We start from the raw sequence: 26,845 nt of genomic DNA on the forward strand, positions 1-26,845 counted from the left end.
CCTTGGCTTTCATGTATCAAACAATCCTAATTATATAAATGAACATATGTAAGCCTAACATAATTAATGAGGTAAAACAAATAAAAACCATGATAGCAGGAGGAGGAAATATTAAAGAACTAGAAGATAATTATGTGTTTCATCAATTCTATATTACACCCTGGAGTTATCATTGCTTCCTTCTGAGAGGAAATTATTTTACAGGTGGGTTTGGGGTCTTCACTACATGCAAACTCCTTCACATCAATCTGGTTGCTTGTTTTTGAACTTCCAATATGTAGTCCCATGAACACCTCATGATCATACAGGCTGGCATGCTTCTTTTATGTGGGTTTTGTTGCTTCCCTGTTAGATGGCCACTTGTTTAACTACAAACCTTTAAGACCCCAGACACTCTCTTTGAATAGCTGGCACCATGAACTTACTTCACCACATTTGCTTATGTACCCAGTTTGTCTTCAGCGATAGTGTGAACAAACCATTCTTCTACTTAGGTACGAGCCCAAAGTCCATCTTCTTACTTGTTGTATTTACATATATATACATATTTTTGAGTGAGTTATTTGTGTTTTTCTGGTTAATGTGCTGCAGTTTCTTATAGAGTTTCAAGATTAAACATTTATTCAACATACTAAGTCTTCCCCCACCACCCCTCACCTGGGGAGTCTCTTTTTAGTCTGTTGATAAATCTTCTGTTGTGTGGGTGTTTTTCATTATGTTTGGCAGTGTATTTATACCTTAATGAAAGCTCTTAAAGTCGTTCCTATTTTCTCATTGATTCCGTGGGGCATGAGCTCTTATCTGTACCAGAGTGCATGCTCCCGTCTAGCCAGAACTGAAAGCCAGGACTGGAGTCATGATAGTGGGGATGAGGAAGCCTCAAAAAAAAATCAGAAGAATATTGTGTGCTTCATCAGTACTATACTGTGCCCTGGTTGACTCATCCCTGCCTTATGACTCCTCTGGGAGGGGATGTCCTATTGTCTACAGATGGCTTTGGGTCTCTGCTTAGTTCTCAACAATATGTTGTTTTGTTTGTTTGGTTGTTTTGGGTCTTCTGATGCCTGTTACCTGATCTTGTCAAGACTTCATGATTGCACAAGTGGGCTTGTTGCTTTTCTGTAAATGTTTAGAAAATGATGATGGCAACATTTGTACAAACATGCTTGAAACAATTGATGCATGGATTGTTATAAGAGCTGCCAGACCTCCAATAAAATGGTCTTTAAGATGTTAAATCTTTTTTAATGTTAAAAATAATTTTTTACAAGACTGATTTTTCTTCACAAGAATGATGTTTTTTCCCTTGCTTTTTATAGCATGTTTTAAAGATGTCGACAAATCTTAACTGTACTACTTAATGAGTTTTCATAACTGCTAAAACAGTATAATAAAAATTCCCATCAAGATAAGCCGTATTTCTAACACCTCAATAGGTTCCCACATGTATAATTTACCAGTATATTTTTATACTTTAATTATGTTATTGAGCGTCACCTAAATGGGACTATAAGTATATATATACATTTGTGTGTATGTTCATTATTTTTACTCATTGCAAATAGTTCTGAGACTTGTATGTTGCACTGAGTAATTGTATTCCATTCTTTTTATTATTGTGATATTCTATTGCTGAACCCTACTAAAAATTGATGCAATTTCTTGTTGATGTATATTCATATTGATTCCAATCATGCTATTAATAATAAAACTCATAATCTTATAAAATAAAAAATAATCTGAGAAACTGGACTATCTGAAGAAGAATATGGCATCAGAATTGGGGGAAGATATATTAACACATCAACAAAGATGCAAATGATGCAACCGTTCTGCTACAATACAAGAAAACTTTACTGATAAAAATTCAAGCTAATAGCTGCCAGATTAGAGATCAGAACGCACGATAATGAAAACAAAAACTATACAATCAGACCAATAAGCATCGTAAGTGAAGAAAAGATGGAAGTTGTCATGGGTTTTATCTTGCTTGGATTCATCATCAACGTTCATGGAAAAGGCAGACAGGAAATCAAATGCGGTACAGCCTTGGGCAAACTGCTCAAAATGGCCTCGTCAGAGGGTGCAGAGCAATGACATCACGTTGAGGATCCATATGAGCTTGACTCGCGTCACGGCATGTTAATCACTTCATAAGGCATTGGAAGGCTGCATAGTTAGGTCACCCTAAGTCCGAACTGAGTTGGTGACACTTAACAGAGATAGAATATGTTTGAATTGGGGTCTTCATTAAACCTTTACAACAGCCAGCACTGCGAGGTTGAGCAGTGCGCAGGGTGCTTGCCCCCAAGGAGCCACAATGGCCAGCTTGCGCCGCAGGCTCTGGTTGGGTGACGTATAGGGACAGTGCGCAGAGCGAGTCAAGTAAGAGAGCGGCAGGAGATTGACAGGTGAGAGGTGGCGCCAACATCTCTTTAAACCAGACCCCAGGATGCTTAGCCTAAACCGGAAGCAACAGGTCTAGGGAAAACCCCGCCCCTCTCCCTCGCTCTGACCAATCGCAGCATGCGTTCTGGGCGGAGCGGCAAGGCGGAGCCTGCAATGTGAGGTCTCCGATTGGGGAAGGGGCAATCCCGGAGATGCCCCGCCCACCGTGCCCCGGCGATGCCCCGCCTCCCCGCGGGTCCGGCGGCCGCTCGGCGGGCTCTGTGGGGCGGTAGCCGCACGCGCGCGGTTGTTTGTTTATTGTTTGTTTGGCGGGGGAAGAGCTCCCGCTTCGGCGTTGCGGCGCTCCCGCGGAGATGTCCCACGGAGGCCGCGCCAGCGGCTGGAAGGTACGCTGTGCAGCTGTGGCCGGCGGCGCCCTCTGCCGCGGCGTTGTCAGCAGCACCCTGGAGCCCGCGGCCCGCAGGGCTGCTCCCGGTCCCCCTGGCCCCGCCGGCCCGCCGCGAGCTTGCCGCGGGCCGACGGGCGAGCGAGGTCTTCGTTCCGCCGTCCGGTCCCGCTCGCCGCTTTTGAAGGGCCGGTGCCCAAGCGGGAGACGTATTTGCGGGAAGAAGAGACGTTTCCTGGGAAGAGCTAGCTAGGGCTCGCGCTCTTAGACGCGAAGGACGTGGCCGCTAGGTATTGAGTCTGCAACGGGCTTGTGACAAAGTGCTTTGCATTCTTTAAGTTTGTCTTTATTCTGTCGAATAATCCGCCAGGACCTCGGTAAATCATCCCAGTGGCTTCATCAGTTGGTGCAGATACTTTTGCTGCCTAAACTTTCTCTATTTCCCCTCCTGCTCTAGAGGGAGAGGGAGTCTTCAGCTTACCTCTCCATTCATTAGGTAGCTGTGCTACCGCAGTGTCTAGGTATGAAGTAGGTGTGCTGGAAGTTTGCACGAATCATTTTAATTTATTGAATGTGCGCTTTTGGTTACATCTTTTTTTCTGTCTCCTTAATTGTGCTTCTTCTAAATTGTGCCCTTGGTAATTTCAGAGACTGAAGTTCCTTGCTTGTAAATAAACATGTCTCAGCAGACTAAAAATTAAAAAGGAAAGTAAACTGGTTTTCCTTTCTTGACTCACCTTCCTTTTACTCAAAAGCTTCCAGAAAAAGTAGTCCACCTACACTGCTTTCACTTCTTTATCGTTACTGTGTTTCCTTGCTTCTCGATGGATCCTCTGACTCTTATCAATATTATAACAGTATTTTAGGGAGTAGATTTATGATTTCCAACTCTTTGAAATTGGTAAACGGAATATATGTTATTCCTTAACCAAAGAAAAACGACACTCAATTCTGACTCATTTGGACCATATGAAGCAGAGTAGCATTAGCCCGCTGGGTTTCTGAGTCAAAGCCTGATCTTTATCCCCGTTTGAATGGCTGGCCTATGGTTGGCAGCCCAACGATTAACCCAATATGCCACCAGGACTTTCACCCATTCACTTCGAACTTTTGTATTTTGGGGGACATCTCTGATATTGCCAGCCTAACTTTCTTCCTGGCAACTGATTTTTTGCTTCACTTTACAAATTCTAATGCAGTCCATGTGCAATTCCAGAATTCCTTTTAATTCCTAATCTCAGAATTAACTGAAGGTTAAAAGTCTTACAAATAACAATCAACAGCTCTTTTTTTTAAATTTCAGGGTGGGGGCGGGGGGAATATGTATGCTTGGTGGTTGGGAGTACAGAAAGTGCCCCTTGCACCATCTAAGTCCATCCCTTGTTGACACCTGTGTAGTTGGTATTGTCAACAGGGAAATGATCATTTTACTTCAGCACAAGACTCACCTTGAGAGATGTGGTATTTGAGATGCCTGCCTTCTCATTTGGGTTTACCAGCTATCATTGAATTTTTACTCCAGACCCTTGGCACTGTGAGCATCAGCCATGCAATTCAGGTCTCATATCCCCACCCACACCCCCTACTCCCCAAAGGAGCTGCAGTTGTTACATACTTGCTCTGTTACAGAATTGCAGTTGTTACAGAATTGGTGCACAATTCTCTCCTGGGACATTAGCCTCAAAGTTCTTTCCCACTCACCCCTACCCCTCCAAAGTGGCAGCTGTTGCCTATTCACCACAAGTCCCTACTGTTCATGTGTTCAGGCCTGCACTATGCTTACCATTTTTCTTCCCCAGGGGTTAGGAGGTTGGGGACCCTTCTGTGCTTGCTGTGCCACCCCATGCCAGGCCAACCTGGACAAGAGTTTGGCCCATGCTGTGTTCCGCATGTTTCTCTGCCCCAGGCCTGGCTGATCATACAGTTCAGGCCAAATTGTGCATTTTGTGCAACTTCTGTGCAGAACTTAGGAGTCTTTGGCTTACAGTACACCCTGTACTTTTTCTTGTTTGTGAGCCTGATTATATTGGAGTAGAAAGCCTCATCTTTCTCACGAGGACTGACTGCTAGTTTTGAATGACTGACCTGGTGGTGAGCAGCCCAATGAGTTACCACTATGCCAACAGGGCTTCCTGTGAGCCTGGTTATAGAAGTGTCTTATGTGGTGCCAAACTTCATAATGTCTGGGTCATATTGTGTTCTACTCACCTCTTCCTCCCGAGAGCCTGTGGTGTACCACGGCTCTTTTTGTTAGGTCTGTTATTAGACCTGTGTGCTCTGGCATAACCTGTCTGAGCTGTGTTTCCCGGGATCGGGCAGTTCACAAAACCTGGGGTACAGTCTTTATGGTTTCAGGCTGGCAGGACGCCACAGAACCCTGTGTTAGTTCTGTTGTTCAGGCTTACTGCCCAGGCCCATGGTACCTTCACTGGGCCTGAATACTCACAAAAGCCTTGGGTACATTGAATTCCAAATTCTATTTCTTCCTGGAAGTCACAGGTATTGGGCCTACTCACTGCCCTGGAATCCGTGCCGACTCATAGTGACCCTTGCCTGCTCAGACATCCTTGTCCACCAGAGCCAGTCTTTTCACTAGTCTGCCACACGACACGGTTTTCTCATGGGACCCATTGATCTCAGGTGTTCATTGTGCCATGACGCCCCTTCTTAAGTCTTCATGCTCAGGTATCCCTGCCTGTGATGCATCCACCAGGACACAAAGTTGGGTGTACTGTACTTGCATGCCACTCCCTCCCAGGACCCACACAATCCCAGGCCTGAGGTACCCCACAATGCTGCAGTGAGGGAGACCTTCCTCAGGGCTTCCTGCTTGGGCATCCTGCCCATGATGCCATCACTGAGGCCTTGTTAGGTGCCGTAGAGTCGGTTCTGACCCACAGGGACCCTATGCCCAACAGAACAAAACACTGCACGGTCCTGCATCAACCTCACAACTGTCCCTGTGCCTGAGCCCATCAATGCAGCCACTGTGTCCGTCCATCTCATTGAGAGCCTTCCTCGGTTTTGCTGCCCTACTTCACTCAGCATGATGTCCCTCTCCAGGGACTGGTCTCCTGACAATTGTCCAAAGTATGTAAGGCAAAGTCAAGTCTTGCCACCCTTGCCTCTAAGGAGCACTCTGGTCACTCTGCACTGAGATCTAGCAGTTCACAAAGTCGGACTAGACTGCTGGTTGCCACTGCAGCACAATGGCCAAGCTGAGGGACAGGGCGAGAAAGCTGGGCAGGAAGTTCCACTCTCTGATCATCTTAACCTTTTACTGGCTTCAGTGTGCCCTGTATCCCTCCCACTCTTTAATTGGTGTCCTGAATTCAGACATCATTGGTTTTTCTTCCCTCCACTACAATCGAATTTTTTCTTTAGTTCTGTCAGCTTGAGAAATACCATGCCTGGATTTCCCTTCTGGTTTTCTATTTCTGTGTCTCTGGCCCTTTCATTGCCGTGCTTTATCCTGTCTTCAGCTTCCTTTGGAAATCTTCCAGTCAGTTCTTTTATTTTACCATCTCTCCCCTCCGCCTCCCACTAATGGATAGCTACTCTGTTAGGGCAAGTTTTAGAGGCTCTTCGGATAGTCACTTTGGTTGGTGCCTTTTTCTTTTTTGTCTTTTTAATGACCTTTTACTTTCTCCATGTATGACGTTCTTGATATCAAACCACAACCCACTGGTCTTCTGTCATTACTGCTGAAAGTGTCAATCTGTTCTTCAGATGGTCTATCGATCTAAGTGATATATATACTGAAGATCATATTTGGCTTCTGTTTTTAATGTTCTTCAGTTTTAAGAACATTGTACTTGCCTAGGAGTAATTGATCTGTGCCACAGTGAGCCCCTGGCCTTAAGCTCACTAATGATACTGAGATTATCCATTGTCACTTTTCCACAGATGTTGTCTTTTCTTTTTTTTAAAGATTTTATTGTGATTTGGGTAAATTTTTACAGAGCAGATAATCAGTTTTACATCCAGCCATTCATACAACTTAAATGTAGTCTGTTTGACTCTTGTGCCTTCTATTTAGCGAGGGCCCTGTTATATTGTTATACAGTCACTCGTTGTGTTGGAATGAAGTGTTTTCAGGGAATGAGTCATTGATCTTTCAGAATTATAGCCACAGTGTTTTGTATTGTTTCGATGGTCAGGGCCATGTTTGCCAACTATTGTTCTGGTTTGTTTCCAATTTTTGCCTTCCAAGCTTCAATGTATCTTAGTCATATACGTGATCAATTTTAGACTGTAGCAGTTTGTAACAAAAAAAGAAAATCTTCCTATTATATTAAATTAGATACCATGCACTGCCACAAGAGCAAACACATCTGTCTTGGAAGAAGTATCATCACAATGTTCCTTACAAGTGAGGATGGTGCACCCTTTATGCATTTTATCAAGATGACCAATCCTGTAGGAGGACATCATGCTTCATAAAGTAAAATAGAAGTAAGCAGAAAAGAGAAACACCCTCAGTGAGATGGATTCCCTGGCACAATTACTACAACAGTGGGTTCAATCAAACATAGCAGTGTTTACATTTTTCCATTGTCTAAGTGTCCCTTTAACCCAAACCACCTGCTATCAAGTCAGTTCTACCCCCAGTGTCCCCATCGGGCAGAGTAGAGCGCTCACATAGCTTTTCCGAAGCTGCAGGCTGTCGTAAAGGAAGACACCTGTTTCTCCTGTAGGAGCTGGTCGATTTGAACTACTGACACGTTGATTAGCTGCTTGGTTGGGGCTTTTCTGTGTTGGCATTTTCAAGAATATGAGGTGTTATATTTTTGTTGTTTTAAAAATTTTTTTGAGGTGTTTTTTTGATAGGTAGTTTTAAAATGTGTTTCTCCAATTCTAGGTATTTTTATTTGATATTTCTATCTGTTTGATAAATAAGCAGACTGAAATAGCTTATGGATAAATAGAATTAAAAAATAATGGGGAGGAAAAAGATCATGGAATTCTTCCATGCACTTTTTGTAGCCCTCACACACCACACATACACACACACACATACACACACACACGGAAACTTCATTATTTTTTATTCCATTTGTCCACAAACTATTGGAAGCCCCTCATGAGTGTGTCTGTGAGAGAGAGAGAGAGAGAGAGAGAGAGAGAGAGTGTGTGTGTGTGTGTGTGTGTGTGTGTGTGTAGAGATCATGATGGATAACGTGCTGGGCTGACAACTACAAGCTGATGATTTAATATCCCCTCCTCCCCGCCAATTACTCTGGTACTCTGGGAGAAAAATGAGCCTGTCTGCACCTATAAAGATTTTTGGTCTCAGAAAAGGATTATGATGAGTTGGAATCAACTTGATGGCAATAGGTTTATGTATCACAAAACATTTGTCATTTCAGCATTTTTGCAACTTAGTGAAATTAATTATAGTCATCATGCTATGCCACCACCAGCACTGTTTCCAAATGTTTACATCACCATTAACAAGGGCGCCTAAGCCAGCGGTTCTCAACCTGTGGGTCACGACCCCTTTGGGGATCAAACAACCCTTTCGCAGGGGTCACCCAATTCATAACAGTTGCAAAATTACAGTTATGAAGTAGCAACGGAATTAATTTTATGTTTGGGGGTCACCACAACATGAGGAACCGTATTAAAGGGTCACGGCATTAAGAAGGTTGAGAACCACTGTCCTAAGCAATGACTACCTGTTTTTCCTCCCTTCTGTCCCTGCTAACTATTAATAAACTGCCTATTCTAGATATTTCTTATAAGTGTAATCATTTATTTGACCTTTCATGTGGACCTAGTTCACCTCAGCATAATGTTTTCAAGATTCACCCATGTAACAAATCCAGATTTCATTTTTGCTGAATAATTTTTCAGTATAGCTCTCTACCACATTTTTTAGCCATTTATCTGTTGATGGGTTTTTGGTTTGTTTTGTTTTCTTCACCTTGGGTATTGTGTTGCTAAGGACACTGGTGTGCAAGGACATGTTTGCATTCTTGCTTTTAATTCCTTTCCCGGGAGTGGGATTGATGGACGCTGGGGACTCCGTGTAACCTCTGAGGAACTGTTGAGCAGCTTGCCTCCGCAGCTCTGCCATCTGCAGCCCCACCTTTACAGCCTCAACTGCTCTACATGCTCACCAACACCTCCTGCTCTCTGGTTCTGTAGCCACAGTCCTCCTTGTGGGAGTGAAGTGCTATCTCTCACTATGTATCTATTTGCATGTGCCTGATGTCTAATGGTACAAAATTTTTCATGTGTTTGCAGGCTCTTTGTATTTCTTCTTTGGTGAAATAATCAGTGTAAATATGTCCCTGTTAGATAATGGACATTTTTTTATTTCCCTGAAAAATGACTCTTCTCATGCCATCTATTTCCCCAGAATAGTTTTTCAACTTGACTTAATTCTTGAATTAGAACTTGAGTTAGTACTATTCTAAAACTTGATGTAAGTATAATACATACCCTTTTGTGTCAGCATGTGGCTTTTGTTTGTTTGTTTTTTTACTATGCGCAATACCTGTGAGATTTATCCACATTTAATTTATCCAGTTTCTTTTTATCAGAGTAGTATTCCACTGTTTGAATTAATACACCATAACTTGTTTAACTATTTTTCTGATAATGGATTTGTGTTGATTCAGTTTTAGGTGGCTGAATAAAATTGTTGTAAAATTTAAACTTTTCTGTAGATTTCTTTTGAATATTTACGAATAGGACTTCTCTGAACCCGTCTCCATTTACTCTCCAGTTGTTCAGCTGAATCACTCCCAGTAGCTGCTCTTCAGCAGGGGTTCTTCCCTTGGAGATGAGTCACTATTGGGCAGCATCAAGTGTCATCGGTGGTACCCATCCCTTGGGACATGAGGTTGACGCTTTCCTCTTAGCTGGTCCTCACGGTGGCCTGCTCTGTTTTCTAGTGAGTGCGTGTGGTCTGTGTATGGTTCTCCTTTTCTCAGATCCATCCTTTTGTCCACTGCTTTCTCCTCTTCCATCATACAACTGTTATGACCGCAGAGCTTGTTGTGAGGTGAAGTCCGGACAGATCCCAATGACAGCAACCCAAAGTGTAACAGAAGTCATGTTTGAGCTCATTGCTGCAGGAACTACGTCAATCTATCTTCCTTTGTTCACTGCCCTGGACTTCGCAAGCATGATGACTTTTCTCATGGATTCTTATCAACATGTCAAAGTATGTGAGAAGTCTCACAATCCGTGCTTCTAAGGAGTGTACTTCTTTCTTTTCCTTTTTTTGTCTTGAAAAAAAGTATATATATAATCATTTTATTGGGAGTTCATACAGCTCTTATCACAATCCATATATCCATCCATCCATTGTGTCGAGCACATTTGTACATTTGTTGCCATCATCATTCTCAAAACATATCCTTTCTACTTAAGCCCTTGGTATCAGCTCCTCACTTTTCTCCCCTCCCTCCCCTAACCTCCCACCCTCACAAACCCTTGATAATTTATAAATTATATTTTTTTCATGTTTTATGAATGTTGTAATTTGAAGCTTAACTGGTGTTAAGGATTATCTATGTAATTGGGATTTGCTGTCTATTTGCTATTTCATTTGATTTGTTCTATTTTTCTGTGAGGTTTAGAAATATTAAGAAACTGTGCTTTCACCTAGCCATCTTGGATTTCCATAGCTAATTCAGTGCATATTTCATGAAGTTGACTTCCTTCTCTCTCTTTTTCTTTAAAAATCATCTGTACAGAGGAAAAGGAATTGGGATGTACAATACCCTTTTCTTCCACGGGAGAGACCAGTGCAATCCAGAAATGCACGACTCGGGACAGTGGGTGCAGCTGCCTCCCTCTCAGAAGCCTGGCTCAAGTGTGGAGAAGGATTTCAGGACACTTTGGGAACTCCGGTAAAGTACTTGTAAAATTATTTTCCAGGAATGCCAACTAATAAGCCTTGCTAAGTTCCTGATTCTTCAGACAACTATAATTATATATCTTTGGAATTCCCTTTCTTCTTTTTTTAGAATACTGTACTTGAGGCATTACTACACTTTTATTTTTTCTCATTCATTGAGTTCCTTTTGTAATTTTGGCAATGTAGTATTCACCTCTTGATGTTTTGCAGAATCTTTCCATTTATTTATTTTTCTCTGTAAATGGAGATACACATTGCAATTGTTCTTAGAAAATCAAGCTATTGAGCAAACATGTTTATAAGATCTACATTTAAGAAATATTTATAACTTTAGCACCTACTCTACAGCCACGGTGGTCAGAACAGCTTGGTACTGATATAATGACAGATCTTCAGACCAAGGTAAAAGAGCCCAAAACCCAGAAATGGAATCAGCAGCATGCAGAAAAATAATCTTTGAGAAGGGTCCAAAAACTATCAAATAGGAAGCAGATGCCCTCTTCAGCAAATGGTATTAGAAAAAATGGATATCTACCTACAGAAAAATGAAGCAAGACCCTTACCTGACTCCATGCACAGGAATAAACTCAAGGTAGATCACAATCATAAAACCCCAAAATATTAGGGCCATCAATGAGGGAGTTGGGACAAACCTCAGAATTTTGGTGGAGGGAATACATAGACTATCAGCAATAGGAAAGGACACAAACACAGAGGAAGCACAAATTGACAAATGGGATATCCTGAAGATAAAACACGTGTTTACATCGAAAGAAAGAGTAATAAGAGAGCCCACAGACTGGGGAAACAACTTTAGTAATGACGCTTTGGACAAAGGCCTTATTACTAAATCTACAATACTCTGCTAACCTACAATAAGAAAAACAACAACAACAAATAGCCCATTTAGGAGGTGGACAAAAGACCTGAACAGAAGTTTCATAATGAAAAAAAAAAGTTTCATAAGGGCGGAAATCCAAATAGCCAATAAACATATGAGAAAATGTTCCCAATAATTAGCCATAGGGAAATGCAATTTAAAACAACTATGAGATACTACCTCACATCCTCAAAGATAGCCCATTTCACAAATCAGAAAGCAACAAATGGGATGTGGTGAGACAGGACTTGTCATCCACTGTTGGTAGTTCTGTAGGTATGTGCGACCACTATGGACATCGATTGGCAATACCTAAAACAAATGGAAATTGAGCTTCGATATGACCCAGCAATCCCACTACTGGGCATATACCCAGAAGAAGTAATAAACAGAGCACGGCCACACATCTGTGCTCCAATGTTCATCACAGCGCAGCTCAAAATTGCAAAGAATTGGAAACAACCTAAATTTCTATCAAACAAATGGACTGAAAAACCCTGGTCTCAGTATGAAGCAATAAACCAATAGAGAGGTCTGCAAGGCCGGCCCCAATCCCAACTACATGGACCACCACCACCCCACCATACACCCACCAATCCTCAATAAGAACACACTTCAGAGGACAGCACTGAAGCTACAGCTCAGGGAGAGGGGCACGTCTGATCAGAGCACACAGGAGCAAATGAAGAGGGAAGGAGAGAATGGAGCATATCCTGGCCCACCAAGCCCTCGTGGATGATATTCCTGTTTGGAGCAGCCAGTGCACAGAAAGGACCATAGTGCCGGCCCCACAAAGACATGACATCCCTCACTGACCCACAGTGCCTGGCTGTCAAAAGATATAGCATCTGGATCTTAAAGGCTTGAAGATAGACATAAGCACCCAGCTAGCTGAGAAGCAGTAAAGCCCACATGAAAGAAGCACACCAGCCTGTGTGATCATGAGGTGTTGATGGGATCAGGTATCAGAAATCAAAGCCCAGAACAAAAAATCATATTGATGTGAATGAAGGGGAGCGCAGATTGGAGACCCAAAACCCATCTGTAGACAATTGGACATCCCCTTACAGAAGGGTCACAAGGAAGAGACGAGCCAGTCAGTGTGTAGTGTAGCAATGATGAAACATACAACTTTTCTCTAGTTCTTTAATGCTTCACCCCCCACACTATTATAACCCTAATTCTACCTTACAAATCCGGCTAGACCAATATGTACACTGGTATAGATAAGAGCTTGCAACACAGGGAATCCATGACAGGTAAACCCCTCAGGCCCAATAATGAGAGTAGCGATACCAAGAGGGGAAGGGAAAGGTGGGGAAGGAAAAGGGATAACTGACCACAATGATCAATATATAGCCCCCCTCCCCCACAGGGGAAAGGACAACAGAAAAGTGGGTGAAGGGAGACAACAGTTGGTGTAAGACATGAAAAAAATATTAATTTATAAATTATTAATGGTTCATGAGGAGGGGGTGGGCATGAGGGAATGAACCAAGGACTCAAGGAGAAAATGTTTTGAAAGTGATGATGGCAACATATGTACAAATGTGCTTGACATAATGAATGGATGTATGGATTGTGATAAGAGCTGTAGGAGCCCCCAATAAAATGATTTTAAAAAAAAGACGAAGAAGGTTTTTTTCTGGTGATTGATTGTATAAAAATTGGGAAATGTGAAAGGATTCCTTGTGATCATATTGCACCTTTTGCCTGTGATACTCAGCCTCTGTGAATGTTGGTATAATTGTAAATAATGCCAAGCTTCATTTTCCAGCTAATGTTGATTATAAGTGTCTGAATATAGTTCTGTCTTGGTCGTCATCTCTGTGGAACTTATTTCTATTCAGAATGTAGCTGTGAAGAGTCTGCGACAATTAGTTACATTTTGTAGTAGGCAGCACATAATCACAATATTTGAGCACAGAATCATTAGTCTAGGTTTTTAATAAATGTATTTGAATAAAAAATAAATAAGAGCTCTGGTATATACAATGGAGCACTACACATCCCTAAAAGACAGTGAATTCATAAAGCACATGATCTCATGGAAGAACTGGAGGAAATTATGCCAAGTGAAGTTAGCCAAGCACAAAAGGACAAGTACAACATGAGTCCACTGAGGTGAGCTTTAAAAGCACAATGGGTGGAGGGGAAAAGCCACCGAATGAATAAATTCCTGGACGAGGTCCAGGGACTCTGGCAGGGGTCAGATCCAACCCAGGGATGCGTATGGCAGCCAATTAAAAAGGAGGGTGTGATAGTTATATAATTGTCAATTTAAGGATTAAGCGTGTAGGGGTGGAGTCTAGCTTGTCAATCAGGTCATAGCCAATGAGGTTTCTGTGTGGGCATAGCCTTCCCCTAAGGATTCTGGAAATTCCAGTATTTCCTCCTTGGAGGTGGGACACTCTCTGCTCACACCTTGGGAGACATAGCAGCTGACAAGACACATGGACCCACCCTGATGTAGCCCTGGGTGTTGGAGAAGCCATGCAGAGACCCCTGCCAGCGCTGAGATGTTTCCAATGACACTGGATCCGAAAACTTTCTACCCACTAGCCTGTGAGCATCTACATTCGGCGTCATTGCATGTGTTCTGTGAGTCTGAAGAGGACTTTATAGATTGGTATCGGACTTATGGACTTGATCTGGACTGGGCTGGGATGTTCTCTCAATGTTCAGTTGCTCTGATATATAAATATCTTTCTTATACACAGATGTGTATCCATGGATTTGTTTCTCTGGTCTTCCCAAACTAACAGGGCGGAAAAGAAAAAAAAAAAAGAGGATGTGGATAGTGGTGAAGCAGCACTAACCCACACATGAAGAGAGTATTGTTCGTTTATAATTTATCAAGAATTCACAAGGGTGGGAAGGTGGGAGAAGAAGGGGACAAGAAGAGGAGCTGATACCAAGGGCTGAAGCAGAAAAAGACGTTTGAAAATGATGATGGCAACATATGTACAAATGTACTTGATACAATTAATGTATGGCTTGTTAATAGAAGGTGTAAGAGCCCCCAATAAAATGATTTATTAAAAAAACGCTTATATAGTCGGAGTGTTTTGGCAATTGAAATAATCTGGTTAATTTTTGTATACACAGTAACTTTGAAGTATGTATTTCACAAAGAACTGCATGCTAAACTAAAGATTTGGGGGCTTCAGGTGGTAATGAGACTGCACAGGTGGTCACAGCCATGTTTATGAACAGTTACTAATACTAAATGTTATTGTAAAGAAGTTTTGATTACTCAGGTCTCTGGAGTCTGAGAAAACATAAAACAAAGCATAAGTTTGTTCGAAAATGTGTTCCCGGTGTACTTAAATTGGTAAATATAAGTAAAGAAAAGTGGGAATTAAGGAAGATATAGTTTAAGGTTCTTAATATTTTGTAAAATGTTGTTTCTTAACCATTTCCATTTAAATTTCTTATTATTTTTGCCCCCAGGTATTAACAGCTGAAAAGAAGACAGTAGCAGAAAAACACCCTGAATTAAACCCTAGACCCAAGGAAGGTAGTATATTTATGTTGCTTTCTCAACAGATGGTATACGGTTAATGTGTATATATCCTTTTTAAAATATGTTTGCTTTAATTTTTGAAATGTAATTACATGTAGTAGGATGTTGTTTGTTGGTAAGTCTCATCTAGTCGGTTTTGACATGCAATTCTGTGTACACAGACCAAAAACTGACTGGTCCAGTTACATCCTCTTAATAATTATGTTTACGTCTACTGTTTGAGTCACTTTGCCAGTCCATGTTAACAACTTTCTTCCCTATCCTTTACCAAGAATGCTGTCCTTTTCCAAGGACTGATCCCTCCCAATAATATGTCCACCTTATATGAAACGAAGGCACGCCACCCTTGCTTCCGAGGAGTACTCTGCCTCTCCGTCTTCCAGGACAGATGTGTCTGCTTTCCTGGCACCCATGGTACTTTCAGTGTTCTTCACTGTGCGGCACCATGATTCATTTGCATCCGTTCTTCTCCAGTCTTCTGCAGTCATCGTCAAACTTTCACACATACACGAGGCAATTGAAAATACCATGACTTGGATCAGACACATCTTAGTCCTTAAGTAACATCTTTGCTTTTCAACACTTTAGAGAGGTTTTATGCAGCAGATTACCCAATGCAATATATTGGCTGAGTTCTTGACTGCTACTGCCATGAGTACTGATTGTGGATCCAAGAGAGATGAAATTGACCACTTCAATCTTTTCTCCATTTACCACAATGTTGCCTACCAATTGTAAGGATTTTTGGTTTCTTTATGTTGAGGCATAATCTTTACTGAAGGCTACAATCCTTGATCTTCATCAGCAAGTGCTTCAAGTTCCGTCACTCTCAGCAAGCATGGTTGTGTCATCTGCATATCAAAAATTGTTAATTCACCTTCCTCTAATCCTGATGTCACATTCTTCTTCAAATAATCCAACTTCGCTGATTGTTTACTCAGCATACAGATTGAAAAAGCATGATGAGAGGCTACCCCCCTGGTGTATACCTTCATTAATTTTAAACCATGCTGTATCCCCTCGTTCTGTTTTCCCAATAGCCTCTTGGTTCATACAGGTTCTGCAGGAGCACAGTGAAGTGTTCTGGAATGCCCTTTCTTCTCAAGGCTGTCCTTAGTTTGTTGTGGTGCGCACAATTGAATGCTAATGCAGTCGATAGGTCAATGGAAGATATTCTGTTGGTAATGAATCTTTTCAGAGGTTTCCAGGGAAAACCAAGGAGATAAAATGAAATTGAAAGAGCCTGGACCTTTTAAGTAGATAGCGGTGTGCTTTAAGGGAAAGGATGTAGGGAGCATCGATACCAAGTAAATAAGACTTGAAGGATTGGTGTAAGTTTTTTCCTGAAAGATACTGTGAATTATTTTCTCAAAATATTTGTTCATTTAGGTCAGAGATTACTGGCCCCTTGTCTTTTTTGTTAGAATTTGTCAACCAGCTTTTCTCCTTATTGTATCATTGGTTTCTTAGGACAGGCTTATGTTACTCCTCTTGGAATCTCGGAGACTACACAGTGCCTGCCACCTAGTGGGCACACAGGAATGTTTCTACGTGCGTGGTAACGATTCTCATAATTTGGCTGGTGTCCTTTGTAGAGTTCCACCACAATGGATCTTTACTTCAAGGGAAGAACTGCGTCCTTATAAAAGATATCTTGAAGACCTAATTCTGAACCTGTGAGTGCAACCTCATTATCAATTGGGTTAATATGAAGGCATGCTGGAGTAAGGTGGATCCTAATCTTACATGATTGAGGCTGTTATAAAATAGAAGGGACAGAGACACAAGAACAGAGGCAGGATATCCTGTGCTGGTGTAGTTGCAAGCCAAGGAATACATGGGGCTACTGGAAGCTGAGTTAGAGACACAGAAATGATTCTCCCTCACAGCCTTAGAAGAAAGCAACAATCCAGATAAAGTCCATAAGTCCAATATTAGCCCATAATCCGAAACCAATTTATAGAGTCCTCTTCATACTCAGGAAGCACATTCAAGGACGTCGAATGCAGGAAGATCACAGGCCAGTAGTTAGGAAGTCTTGTGGATCCAGTGGAGTTGTAAGCATCTCATCGCTGACTGAGGTTTCCATCTGGCTTCTCCAGCTTGGGGCACTGATGTAGCTTCATGTGTCTTGTCAGCTAGAATGTCTCTGAGGGAGTGAGCCTTTGTCTGGCCTCCAGCGAGCTGTTGATCTTCTTAGAGCTTCCAAATGAGGTTGTCAAGCTGAGACCTGATTGACGGGCTAAAATCCACCCCTTAATTCTTAATCCTCTCAAATGGACAGTCACTCTCAGAGGGGCCACATGAAAAGGTTGATAAATTCAGGGTGCAGTTTGGCACTGATGAGCCACATAATTAATTACCTGTTCTTTAATATTTCCTCCCCTTAATATTAAGGCTGTTATTTGTTTTTTCTCATTAATCATGTTGAACTTGCATATGTTCATTTGTATATTTAAGATTGTTCAGTATATGAATGTCAGGATAAATAACCCTTCAGAAACAGTAACAGGAGTAGTGGTACCCTGAGAGTTTGGGAAGAGAGAGGGGGCAGGGGAAGGGGGAAATGAGGAGCTGATAGCATTGATGATTGCATAACTCCACTCGATGGAATTAAAAAGCAGGATTGTATGTAAATTGATATATTGGATTGTGTAAAATATGTCAATAAAATTATTATTAAAAAGTATATTCTTCCAGTTTATTTATTATTTGTGTTTCCATAAATATGATTTTTTTTGCTTTTGTTTCATTCACTTGAATGGGCTACCATTTACAGGTTGTTTATGTGCCTTCAATTTTTGACTGAGAATAAGACGTTCAAATTTTGAAAAGTACTAGTTTTCCCAGTTCCCCTAAATATATGGTACTCTCATGAGCAACAGATTTCTGCAAAAACTTTTAGGAGCGCTACCCCAGCTTACTTTGTTACTCAAATAAAGCAATGCCAATTCACGAACTCTAAGTTAGGGAGAAAAAGAAATTTTATTAGAAGGCGAGAACCTCAGGGTCTTTGACAGCAACATCGTTGTCGTCGTGGCATCCCATCTGAAATCAGAACGCGTTCCTACTGTCAGCGTTTTACTTTGGGATCCATGCCCTATGGAAATTACCTACTTTCCTAGATGTTGTATGTTAGCTGAAGCTTAGGGATAATGATGGTATGCAATTATTGACCATTAGCAAGCAGATAGATAATAAGGTTTCTTAAGTCTTGGGACTTAAGAGTATCTCTGTTGATTAATCAGATAGCAGGAATTAGCATTTTGGCCAATAAGAGAGTCATTTATGATACTGAAGCAATCTTCACTGTCTTAATGATCTCAGAGTTATTTGGAAAGCCCTTTCAGGAAACATCTTCATCCAACCTGTATGCCTCTGAGCAAAACAAAGTCATAAAAATTCCGAAGAAACGGCAAGGAAAACAAGGTGGAAGTTAGGCTGATTGTTGTAAGGCAAAGCTTGTGCGAGTTAGGGTAGCTATAGTAAGTAAGTTAGACTACAGGAGGTACATTCTGTACACTTTGATTAATATACCTCGTTACCCCTGTGCCATACACAGCACAGGCCTTACCAATGCTTTAGTTTTATATCCGTTTTCAGAGATCCAAACACATTGCTCAGGGTGGGCAGAAGCCTTGGTTGTTGGCCACTGCTTCCTGTCTTGCTCTGTGAGGGCTCCAGCTCTGGCCCAATTGTAGTTGGGCCTCTCAGGTCACCTCAAGACTGATCAGGATAGATTTCTGAATAGTTCAAGAAGATCTGCCCTGTTTATGTTGAAGCAAGAGATTGGTGTTCTTCGGGCCCTAAGAGCTGTGGGTTGATACGCACTGTGGGTTCAGCACTATTGTGGTTTCAGCCACAGGTTTATGCTCTGGGTTCTGCCACCCAGGAGACTAGTGCTGTTAACTTCAGAGCCAGAGATCTGGACCCTTCCCAGTGCCTAAGGCTCATTGGTGAGGGTCACTGGAGCTACGGAACTGCTGTGCTGAGACAGGTCGGAGAAGCATCATTTTATAAACTATGTGGCTTGTCTTTGTTCTTATTCAGTTTGCAGTTCTTGGCTGTGCTTCTTTGCCCCCCGTTTCGGAGTTCTTCAGTGGTAAATACATAGTTATAGTTGCATTTTGGAGTTTTCTCATTAGGAGAGTCAGGATTTTCAATTTGCCCATATTGCCACATTCCCAGGATGTTCTAATTCTTTTATAACAGCCCCCCCCCCCCCCCGCATTAGACATTTGGAGAGTGCCTGCAGGTTTGTAAAGATCAGCCACGTTGGCGCTCTGCTTTTCAGGAATGTGCCATGAAAAGCCATGGGAGCACCGTTCTACTCCGACGTGTAACAAGGTCACCATGCATGGGATCAACTCCACAGCACTGGCAGCACAGGTCACATACTTGTGTAAAGCTATTCCGGAAAATGGAATGCTTCTGGAAACACACATTCTTGAAAAACTTTGAAACGGAACGCACAGCAGAATTACATGATATGAACGCTATATTATAATCGTCACACTAAAACTGAAAGATGGCGTTTGAACTGTAAATTTTAGGGTACAAACAAAATGAGCTCTAAACAAATATGTATTTAAATACTTTTGTGAGGATGTGTCTGATAATCACATAATTCATGTATTGCTAAAGCTCAATTTAAGAACTTATCAATTAGTGGATCCTTCACCATCAGTCAATTTTAAAACTTTCCCCTCTTAGTAAGATCCTGTGTGCCCACTTATGCTTAATCCCTGTGCCACCCCCTAGCCTCGGGTTACTGGCTTGTCTGCTTTCTGTCTGTATTACTATGCCTCTTCATGTGAAGGACATTTTACAATACCTGGAATAGGGTTTCTGAGACAGGAAATCTGTGCAGGAGTGGATGGCTTCATCTCTCTCTCCCTCAGAGCCATTGACAGGTTGGAACTTCAAACCTTGTAGTTAGCAGTCCGCTGGCTAACTCATAGCACCGCCAGGGCTCCTTGTGCGCTAGGACTACGACATTAGTCACTGTACTGTGAGTACTGGCAGGGAGGTTTACCCCTGTCCGAAACGGGAGTGCTGAGGAGTTAGTTTTGACTCGTGGCTACCATGTGTACAACAGAAAGAAACACCGCCCAGTCTTTTTAGTTGTTATTTATGTTTGAATCAAGGTGACAGGCATTTTGTCTTTCTTTTTTTGTTGTTGTCCCTCTCCTGAGATAGCTATAGAAATAGGTATTGTTATACGTGCATACTTTCATACATACAAAACACCATGTAAACATTTCATCATTATTTTATCAAAGACAAATAAGACTTTGTGGTTCATGTGAAACAATGACTATTAAAAAAAGAGGACCTGATGCAAAGGGCTTACGTGGAGAGCAGGTGCTTTGAGAATGAGGAGGGCAATGAATGTACAGATGTGCTTTACACAATTGATGTATGTATGGATTGTGATAAGAGTTGTATGAGTTCCTAATAAAATGTTTTTAAAAATCATCTTTTAAGTTTAATGGTTAATAGTGAGGGCTCTGGAACCAGACATCTTAGCTTAAAGTTTAGGCTTCTATGAACTATGTTTTCTTGTTTGTAATACAGAGAGAACAATACTACTTATCACAAATATTTGTTATGAAGTGTGAGTGAATCAATGTTATGAATGTTATGAATAGTACATGAAGCCAAGTAATGTGGTGAGGGTTGAACGGATCAAAGGTTCCGTTTCCTCGTTTACAAAATGATGCTGGAATTTGTGTCTAAATTTCTCCCAGCTGTAAAGTTCATCAAATACTTACTCAACACATGTTGTATGCAAGTCCTTCTATTTACTCAAGATAAAAGTAGAATGAGGCAGAGTTCAACTCTTTAGGAATGTCTGGTGTTATTGGATAGAGATATGGAAATAAGGAGCAATAGTAATATATATTACTACAGTCCTGGGCCACCATTCATTGGGCACCCTCAAAGCAAGCGTTCTAAACCAAAGTCCAACAACAACCAATTCCATAACCTTCGACTAGTGGTCACCTACTGCTTTTCACAGCGGGGCTTAAACCACAGTGTGGAATTGAAACATTACCCGATGGAGATTGTAGTGCCAATAGTATGAAATACCAATGCATATGGAATTAATTCATTTAAATGGTTATTTCTTAGCAAACGGAAATATATATGATATTACCTTTCTTTTCTTCTTTGAGCAACTACCTTCATGGATCTGATTTATGTAGCATCGTGGTTGGATGTATGATCATAAAGAAAGATAAGAGTGACTGTGGTTTGCTTATTCATTTTCCTCATAACATACTATGAGATGTAATTTTTGAAAATCTGTTATGTATATACCTATCATACTATTTATGTGTGTTATATGTATCTTTTCTCCCCACTCTTATGAGTGCATATGTGTGTGTGTGTGTCTTGTAAAAATGAATTTATTTTCTACTCCCTCCCTCTCTTTACTTCTGCTCTTGCCCCACCCTCCCTTTAACCATCAAAGTCTGTTTCTTTTAGGGTGAAAATCATTTTCCTTGATTTTTTTTCTCACACAGCATTTGACTTTATGAGACTAACTGCTGAGCATAGTGTCTTCCAAATTCATCCGTAATTTAAAGTTTTTGACAGTTTAATCATTGTTCTTGACGGATTCATAATATTTCCTTGTATCTGTGTCCCTCACTGAAAAACTCACTACCATTGAATTGATTCTGATCCCTTAGAACAGAGTGGAACTTCCCCTGTTGGTTTCCAAGACTGTTCATCTTTATGGGAATAGAAAGTTCATGTTTCTCCAGCAGAGTGTCTGGGGTCTAAGACCGCTGATCTTGTGGTTAGCCAACCCCATGCGTAACCCATGTCTTCACAGATGAATCCATTTGGATTGTTCCCACATGTTTGCTACTGTGCATAATGCTGTCATAAAGTAGGCTATGTGTGTATCTGTTCATGTTTTGTTCTTTTTTTCTTTGGGGTATATGCAGAGCAGAGAGGTTTCTGGGCTGTGTGATATTTCTATTCGCATTGGTTTAAGGAAGGGCCTTCCTGCTTTCTGTAGTGCTTATAAAATTCTGCACTCCCAGCAGCTGTGTGTGAGGGCCCCATGCTCTCCAAATCCTCCCCTGCACTGTCTTGTTTAGAATTTTGCTATCAATGCTGGTGGTGTGGTAATATCTCAGCTTTGTTTTAATTTGTATTTCTCTTAAAACTAGTGATTGGGAGCGTTTCTCCATATGAATTTTGGCTGTATGGACATTATCTTTGATGAATTGTCCACGTACATAAAGCTTCAGACAGGAAGATTTTATGTAACTCATCTCTTCTACTGTCATCCTGTTTTATTGTATTTCTGATATACTGGCCAATTCATATGGATATGTAATCAGTTAAAATAGTTATTGTTTGTGTATATTTTTTTTCTTTAATAGGAAATTTCACGTCTAATAATGCAAATGAGCCTACAGAGATAATATGGAGTTCCAGTGGAAGTGATCAGTCACATGAAGAAAAACCAATTTCTAAATCACCAAATGATAACAGACAGGATTCTAGGACAGACAGGTTTTGCAGCAGAAGAAGTTTATGTCTAGAAGATGGAGCCAGTGAAGGTAAACTGATAAATTCGTGAGGCATCCAGTGTCTGTTGTATATTGAGTGTAAGATTGGGAAAACTATTCTTGTTTTAAACTAAGTACTCTGGATGTGTTTTTCTCATGTAGTATTAGTTTTAAAATGTTTTATTTCTGCTAGATTAAAGACCTGTGGACTTGAAACACATGTTTGAGACCTGGCGGGAAGAGGACTGAACTAAAAATGTCAAAGTATTTTTCTCTTACATATTTTTTCTTCCATTTTTCTCCTTTTTGAGAATTTCTTAACTTACTGAAAAACTCGGTAGTTTTATCTATGAAATCTCGGTCATCTCATAGTCTTCCCTGCTTCATAATATATTGTGACCAAATGAAAGCCCCTTTGTGGTGATTCATTTTATAACACTCATCACATTGCAGGAAAGTGCTTATTTATATGTGGGCTTCCCATGATAGGAATGATGTTCTGCATTCACTCTCTGGCTTATTTTGTATCTTCAGTGTCTAAAATGGTGTGACAGACCCCACAAAGACACTTATTGTATTGAATGAATGAATGAATGAGTGATACACAAATGTGCTGTATGACAGCAGAATGATTATTTGAATAATTACTGTTATTTCTTCAAAGATAACAGGTTAGAATTAGTATATTTTATTATTTATAATAAAATTTATTTTGTAAATAAATTTAGTAAACATTTATAATCAATAACTACTTATATTTTATTCTGTATGTATTATTTATGTAAATGAAAATTATTTCATTGTATGAGTTGAAGTTTTCAAAGAGGCATGTAAATAATAATACTCGTTTTATGAACTATATGCTAAATTTAACTGATTCTGTATAAGGTCCTCTGTAGACAAACAGCTGGATGAAAATGCTTAAAATGTTCTAAAAGATGACTGGGAGGTAAGCTGGCTTAACTACCAGTAGAGTACTGGCATGTAAAGTAGAATGGCAGGCCTTGTTTGCCGACGATGAAGAGTTTCTCAGTGATGTAGGAAAAGATAAAGTCAAAGTGCAAAAGAAAAAGTGTGAGCATACTATTTCATGAACCTGCTAGAGAACTCTGGGAGGATGTATATACAGTCGATGACATTAGATAAATCTGAGATGGACATAAGAATCGAAGCAATAGAATAACTAGAGATAAGTGTAGAAATGTATGATTACTTTTACAATACACCTTTTAATATATTTGTTAACATAAGTGACAAAGATCTATTTAATCCTCAATTATGAAAATATTGAAATTAAAAACAACAAATCTAACTGCAAGATGAAAATCATATCTTTCAGATGAACCACAGTTTATTGACTGGGAAGTAGATAGCGACAGGGCTGATGCTGAGGGAAGTGATGAATTTGGTGGAGGGGAGAGTGCTGCGGAGATATCCGACTGTGCTTCTGGGGCAAGTTCTTGCTCCTGGACGAGGGAAGAGAGGCTCTCTGAGCTCCCCCAGGTAAGAATGAATGGTGTGAACAGTCCTTTTTTTAATGTTGTTTGCTAATCAAAACTTTTGGTGTTTTGTTTTGTTTCCCCCTTCTCTTCCTTCAGGGACAGCCATTCTGGGTCCTTTGAGAGAGACCTTTTGTCCTTTGTCTCTTTCTCTCTAAACAGCATGCTTGTTTTGTATTTTTAAATGTAAATGAATATTTTAGGTCTCTTCTACCCACCCACTCTCCATTCCTCATTACACACTAAATCTTTCCTTTTCTTCCAGCCTACCATGCTGGCCTATATGATTTACTTGAATTAGTAGTTAGAATTTATGTAGTTATGAATAAATAAAATGTATAACCAAGGTAAATATTAACTAATCATGGTTCTTTTTCATGAGTACACAACTTTTGCCCCTTTTGGTAATAATTCTTTTATTTTTTGGTTGTTTAGTTTTACTATCGGTAAAAAATTATACTTTTCCACCTAGACTAGCTCTCTCATGAGGATTTTGAGACATCTAGACACCAATCAGTTTTATTTTCTTGAAGATCTCTTGCCGCAACCTTCTAGCCAACTTTAATTTGAACTGATGTACTACTCTGCTTGGTGTACATTGCGTCTTAGAGCCGTCTACCTGGGATTTCCTTTCATCTCTCTCCTGCCTCCTTACCGCCTCATGGTATCACCTTCATGCTAGGCTCCTTGGCTTCCTCTGTATTGGTCATTGCCCTCGTTTTTGTTCAGTGCATCAGTAACATCTCAGCAAAGGGAGTCTAGTGGCTTTGAGTTGGGCTGAGATCTTGGTCAGCACTGTGAGACTACTAACTGCACCATGGGAGAATGGCAGGGCTCTCTACTCCCATGGTCATTGCAGGCTGGGAAACCCGCAAGGGGTCGCTGAGTTGGCATCAACTTGATGGCAGTGGATTTGACTTTTTTTTCTTTTGTAAACCTAATATTGGCAAGGAATGGATAGGAAAGAGTTGCTGCTGGTTCAACTGGAACTTCATGCAGCTGTTTTACCATGCAATTTGGTTATTTCTCAAAAACTGAAGGTGCTTTTTCCTTTATAAATTCACGATTCTGTTCTTAGCTAAATGCTCTTGATATTTTCAGAGGTAGGTTATATGGGGAGTTCAGTGGCTTTAAAATATAGAGTGGGATAAAATAAGTTGATAGAATGCATGGCGGTTTGTTGGTCACCATTCATTGTAGGCTGTTTCTCTTTGTCTCGTACCTGGATTTTTTCAGCAGCAGGGCCTGGGTCCCCTTTTGGTAAGGAAGTGGGGAAGTGATCCAGGTACAGTCAGCAGGCAGAAGATCATCATCATTCAAGTTAACCCTGTGGTCCCTTGAAACTGAGCACTCGGGAAACCCTGAGAGCCACAAAATTACACTCCAGGACCTGCAAGTAGACTAGAGTATGTTTAGATCCCAATTCTTCTTTGAATGGTTGAGGGCTGCTTGTTGGTAGGGTTTGGAGCAAGACTGTTTCCCAGGCCTGGAAAAAAATGGGTTCAAGCATCCCGAGAAAACCCTGAGGCAAAGCCATACGGTGCTGGAAACTGGAAATTAAGCCATCCTCACTGATTTTAAGTATTGTGTTTAAACTCGCTGCCATTGAGTCAATTAGCTCTCCAAGATTAAAACTTTTCTTTAGTGCGTGAGCCATTAATTATATTTTGCCTCGTGCATGTTTTTGGAAATGGAATAGATTTATACATATGGTTGGAAACTTACTGTGCTGTCGAATTGCACTTTAATTCAGTGGGTAGTATTAATTGTAATTCAGGTTATTTCAAGTCCTTTGCCCAAGGTGGAATGTTATTGATTGAGAAGACAATCTTGCCTGTAAACAGGATTTCCTTCCGTTCTGTGGAGAAGGGTTTCTCTAATGCTCATACCTCATGATAGTAGCAGTAGCTAGCATGAGTGCTTCTTTAGGATGGAAACTAGTCTAATTACTTGACATACATTTGCTAATTTAAATCTTACACTACCTATACAAAGGAGGAACTATTATTACCATTCCTGTTTTCCAGAGGAGAGCTCTGAGGCCCAGAGAGGTTTAAAACTTTCTCCAAGATTGTACAGTAGTAAGTGTCTGGGCCCGATATTCTCTCGGAGGGACTTTGGCTGCTCGCCACTTGGCTATTGGTCACAACACAATAACCCAGAAAACTTACTATGTTTTAGGCACTTTGCTAAGTGTATGTTATTTTATGCACATTGATAACTGCCATCAAGTTAATTCTGACTCATTGTGACCCAAAGGCCAGAGTAGATCTGCTCCTTCAGGTTTCCATGACTGTACATTTTTATGGGCGCACATAGCCTCATTTGCTCCCATGGAATGGTTGATGGGTTGGGACTGCCAATCTTATGGTTAGCAGCCTGTTGTTTAACTCACTATCCCACCAGGGCTGCTTAGATTGGGTGAGGTAGATATTATTAATTCCATTTTATGGATGATAAAATGTGAGCCAAACTTTTAAAAGTGACACAGTGAGAATCCAATTCATGTAGTCCGCTCCTAGATGCTCTTAACTGCTGTGTTATATTGATGTTGAGTGTAACATAACTATAAAACATGGAGGACAGAGCTACAGCCATTCAAAACAACCCTGAGTCGTGACTTTTTACAGTCCTGTCTTTTGAAAATGTTGTTGTGACTGGTGGATCTTCCATCATGTCTAGCACACAGCACTTCCGTGTTGCCGTCTGAGTTTCCTTCAGTCAGTCTAGCACCATCTTCA

The 26,845-nt window shown here is 40.9% G+C and overlaps 1 protein-coding gene across 1 annotated transcript in view; it reads left to right on the plus strand.

Moving 5' to 3' along the window:
• Window positions 1–2,619: 2,619 nt before the first annotated feature.
• The window catches only part of SPIDR (scaffold protein involved in DNA repair), a 223,570-nt gene continuing 199,344 nt past the window's right edge, over window positions 2,620–26,845 (plus strand). Inside the window, exons 1-5 of the mRNA XM_075549645.1 lie at window positions 2,620–2,795; window positions 10,504–10,659; window positions 15,001–15,067; window positions 22,477–22,656; window positions 23,945–24,108. Coding sequence (XP_075405760.1) covers window positions 2,763–2,795; window positions 10,504–10,659; window positions 15,001–15,067; window positions 22,477–22,656; window positions 23,945–24,108 — 600 coding nt within the window. The 5' untranslated portion in view covers window positions 2,620–2,762. The remainder of the gene's footprint in view (window positions 2,796–10,503; window positions 10,660–15,000; window positions 15,068–22,476; window positions 22,657–23,944; window positions 24,109–26,845) is intronic.

This window comes from Tenrec ecaudatus, chromosome 5 (assembly GCF_050624435.1).
Source record: "Tenrec ecaudatus isolate mTenEca1 chromosome 5, mTenEca1.hap1, whole genome shotgun sequence".
In the NCBI taxonomy this organism is placed as follows: domain Eukaryota; kingdom Metazoa; phylum Chordata; class Mammalia; order Afrosoricida; family Tenrecidae; genus Tenrec; species Tenrec ecaudatus.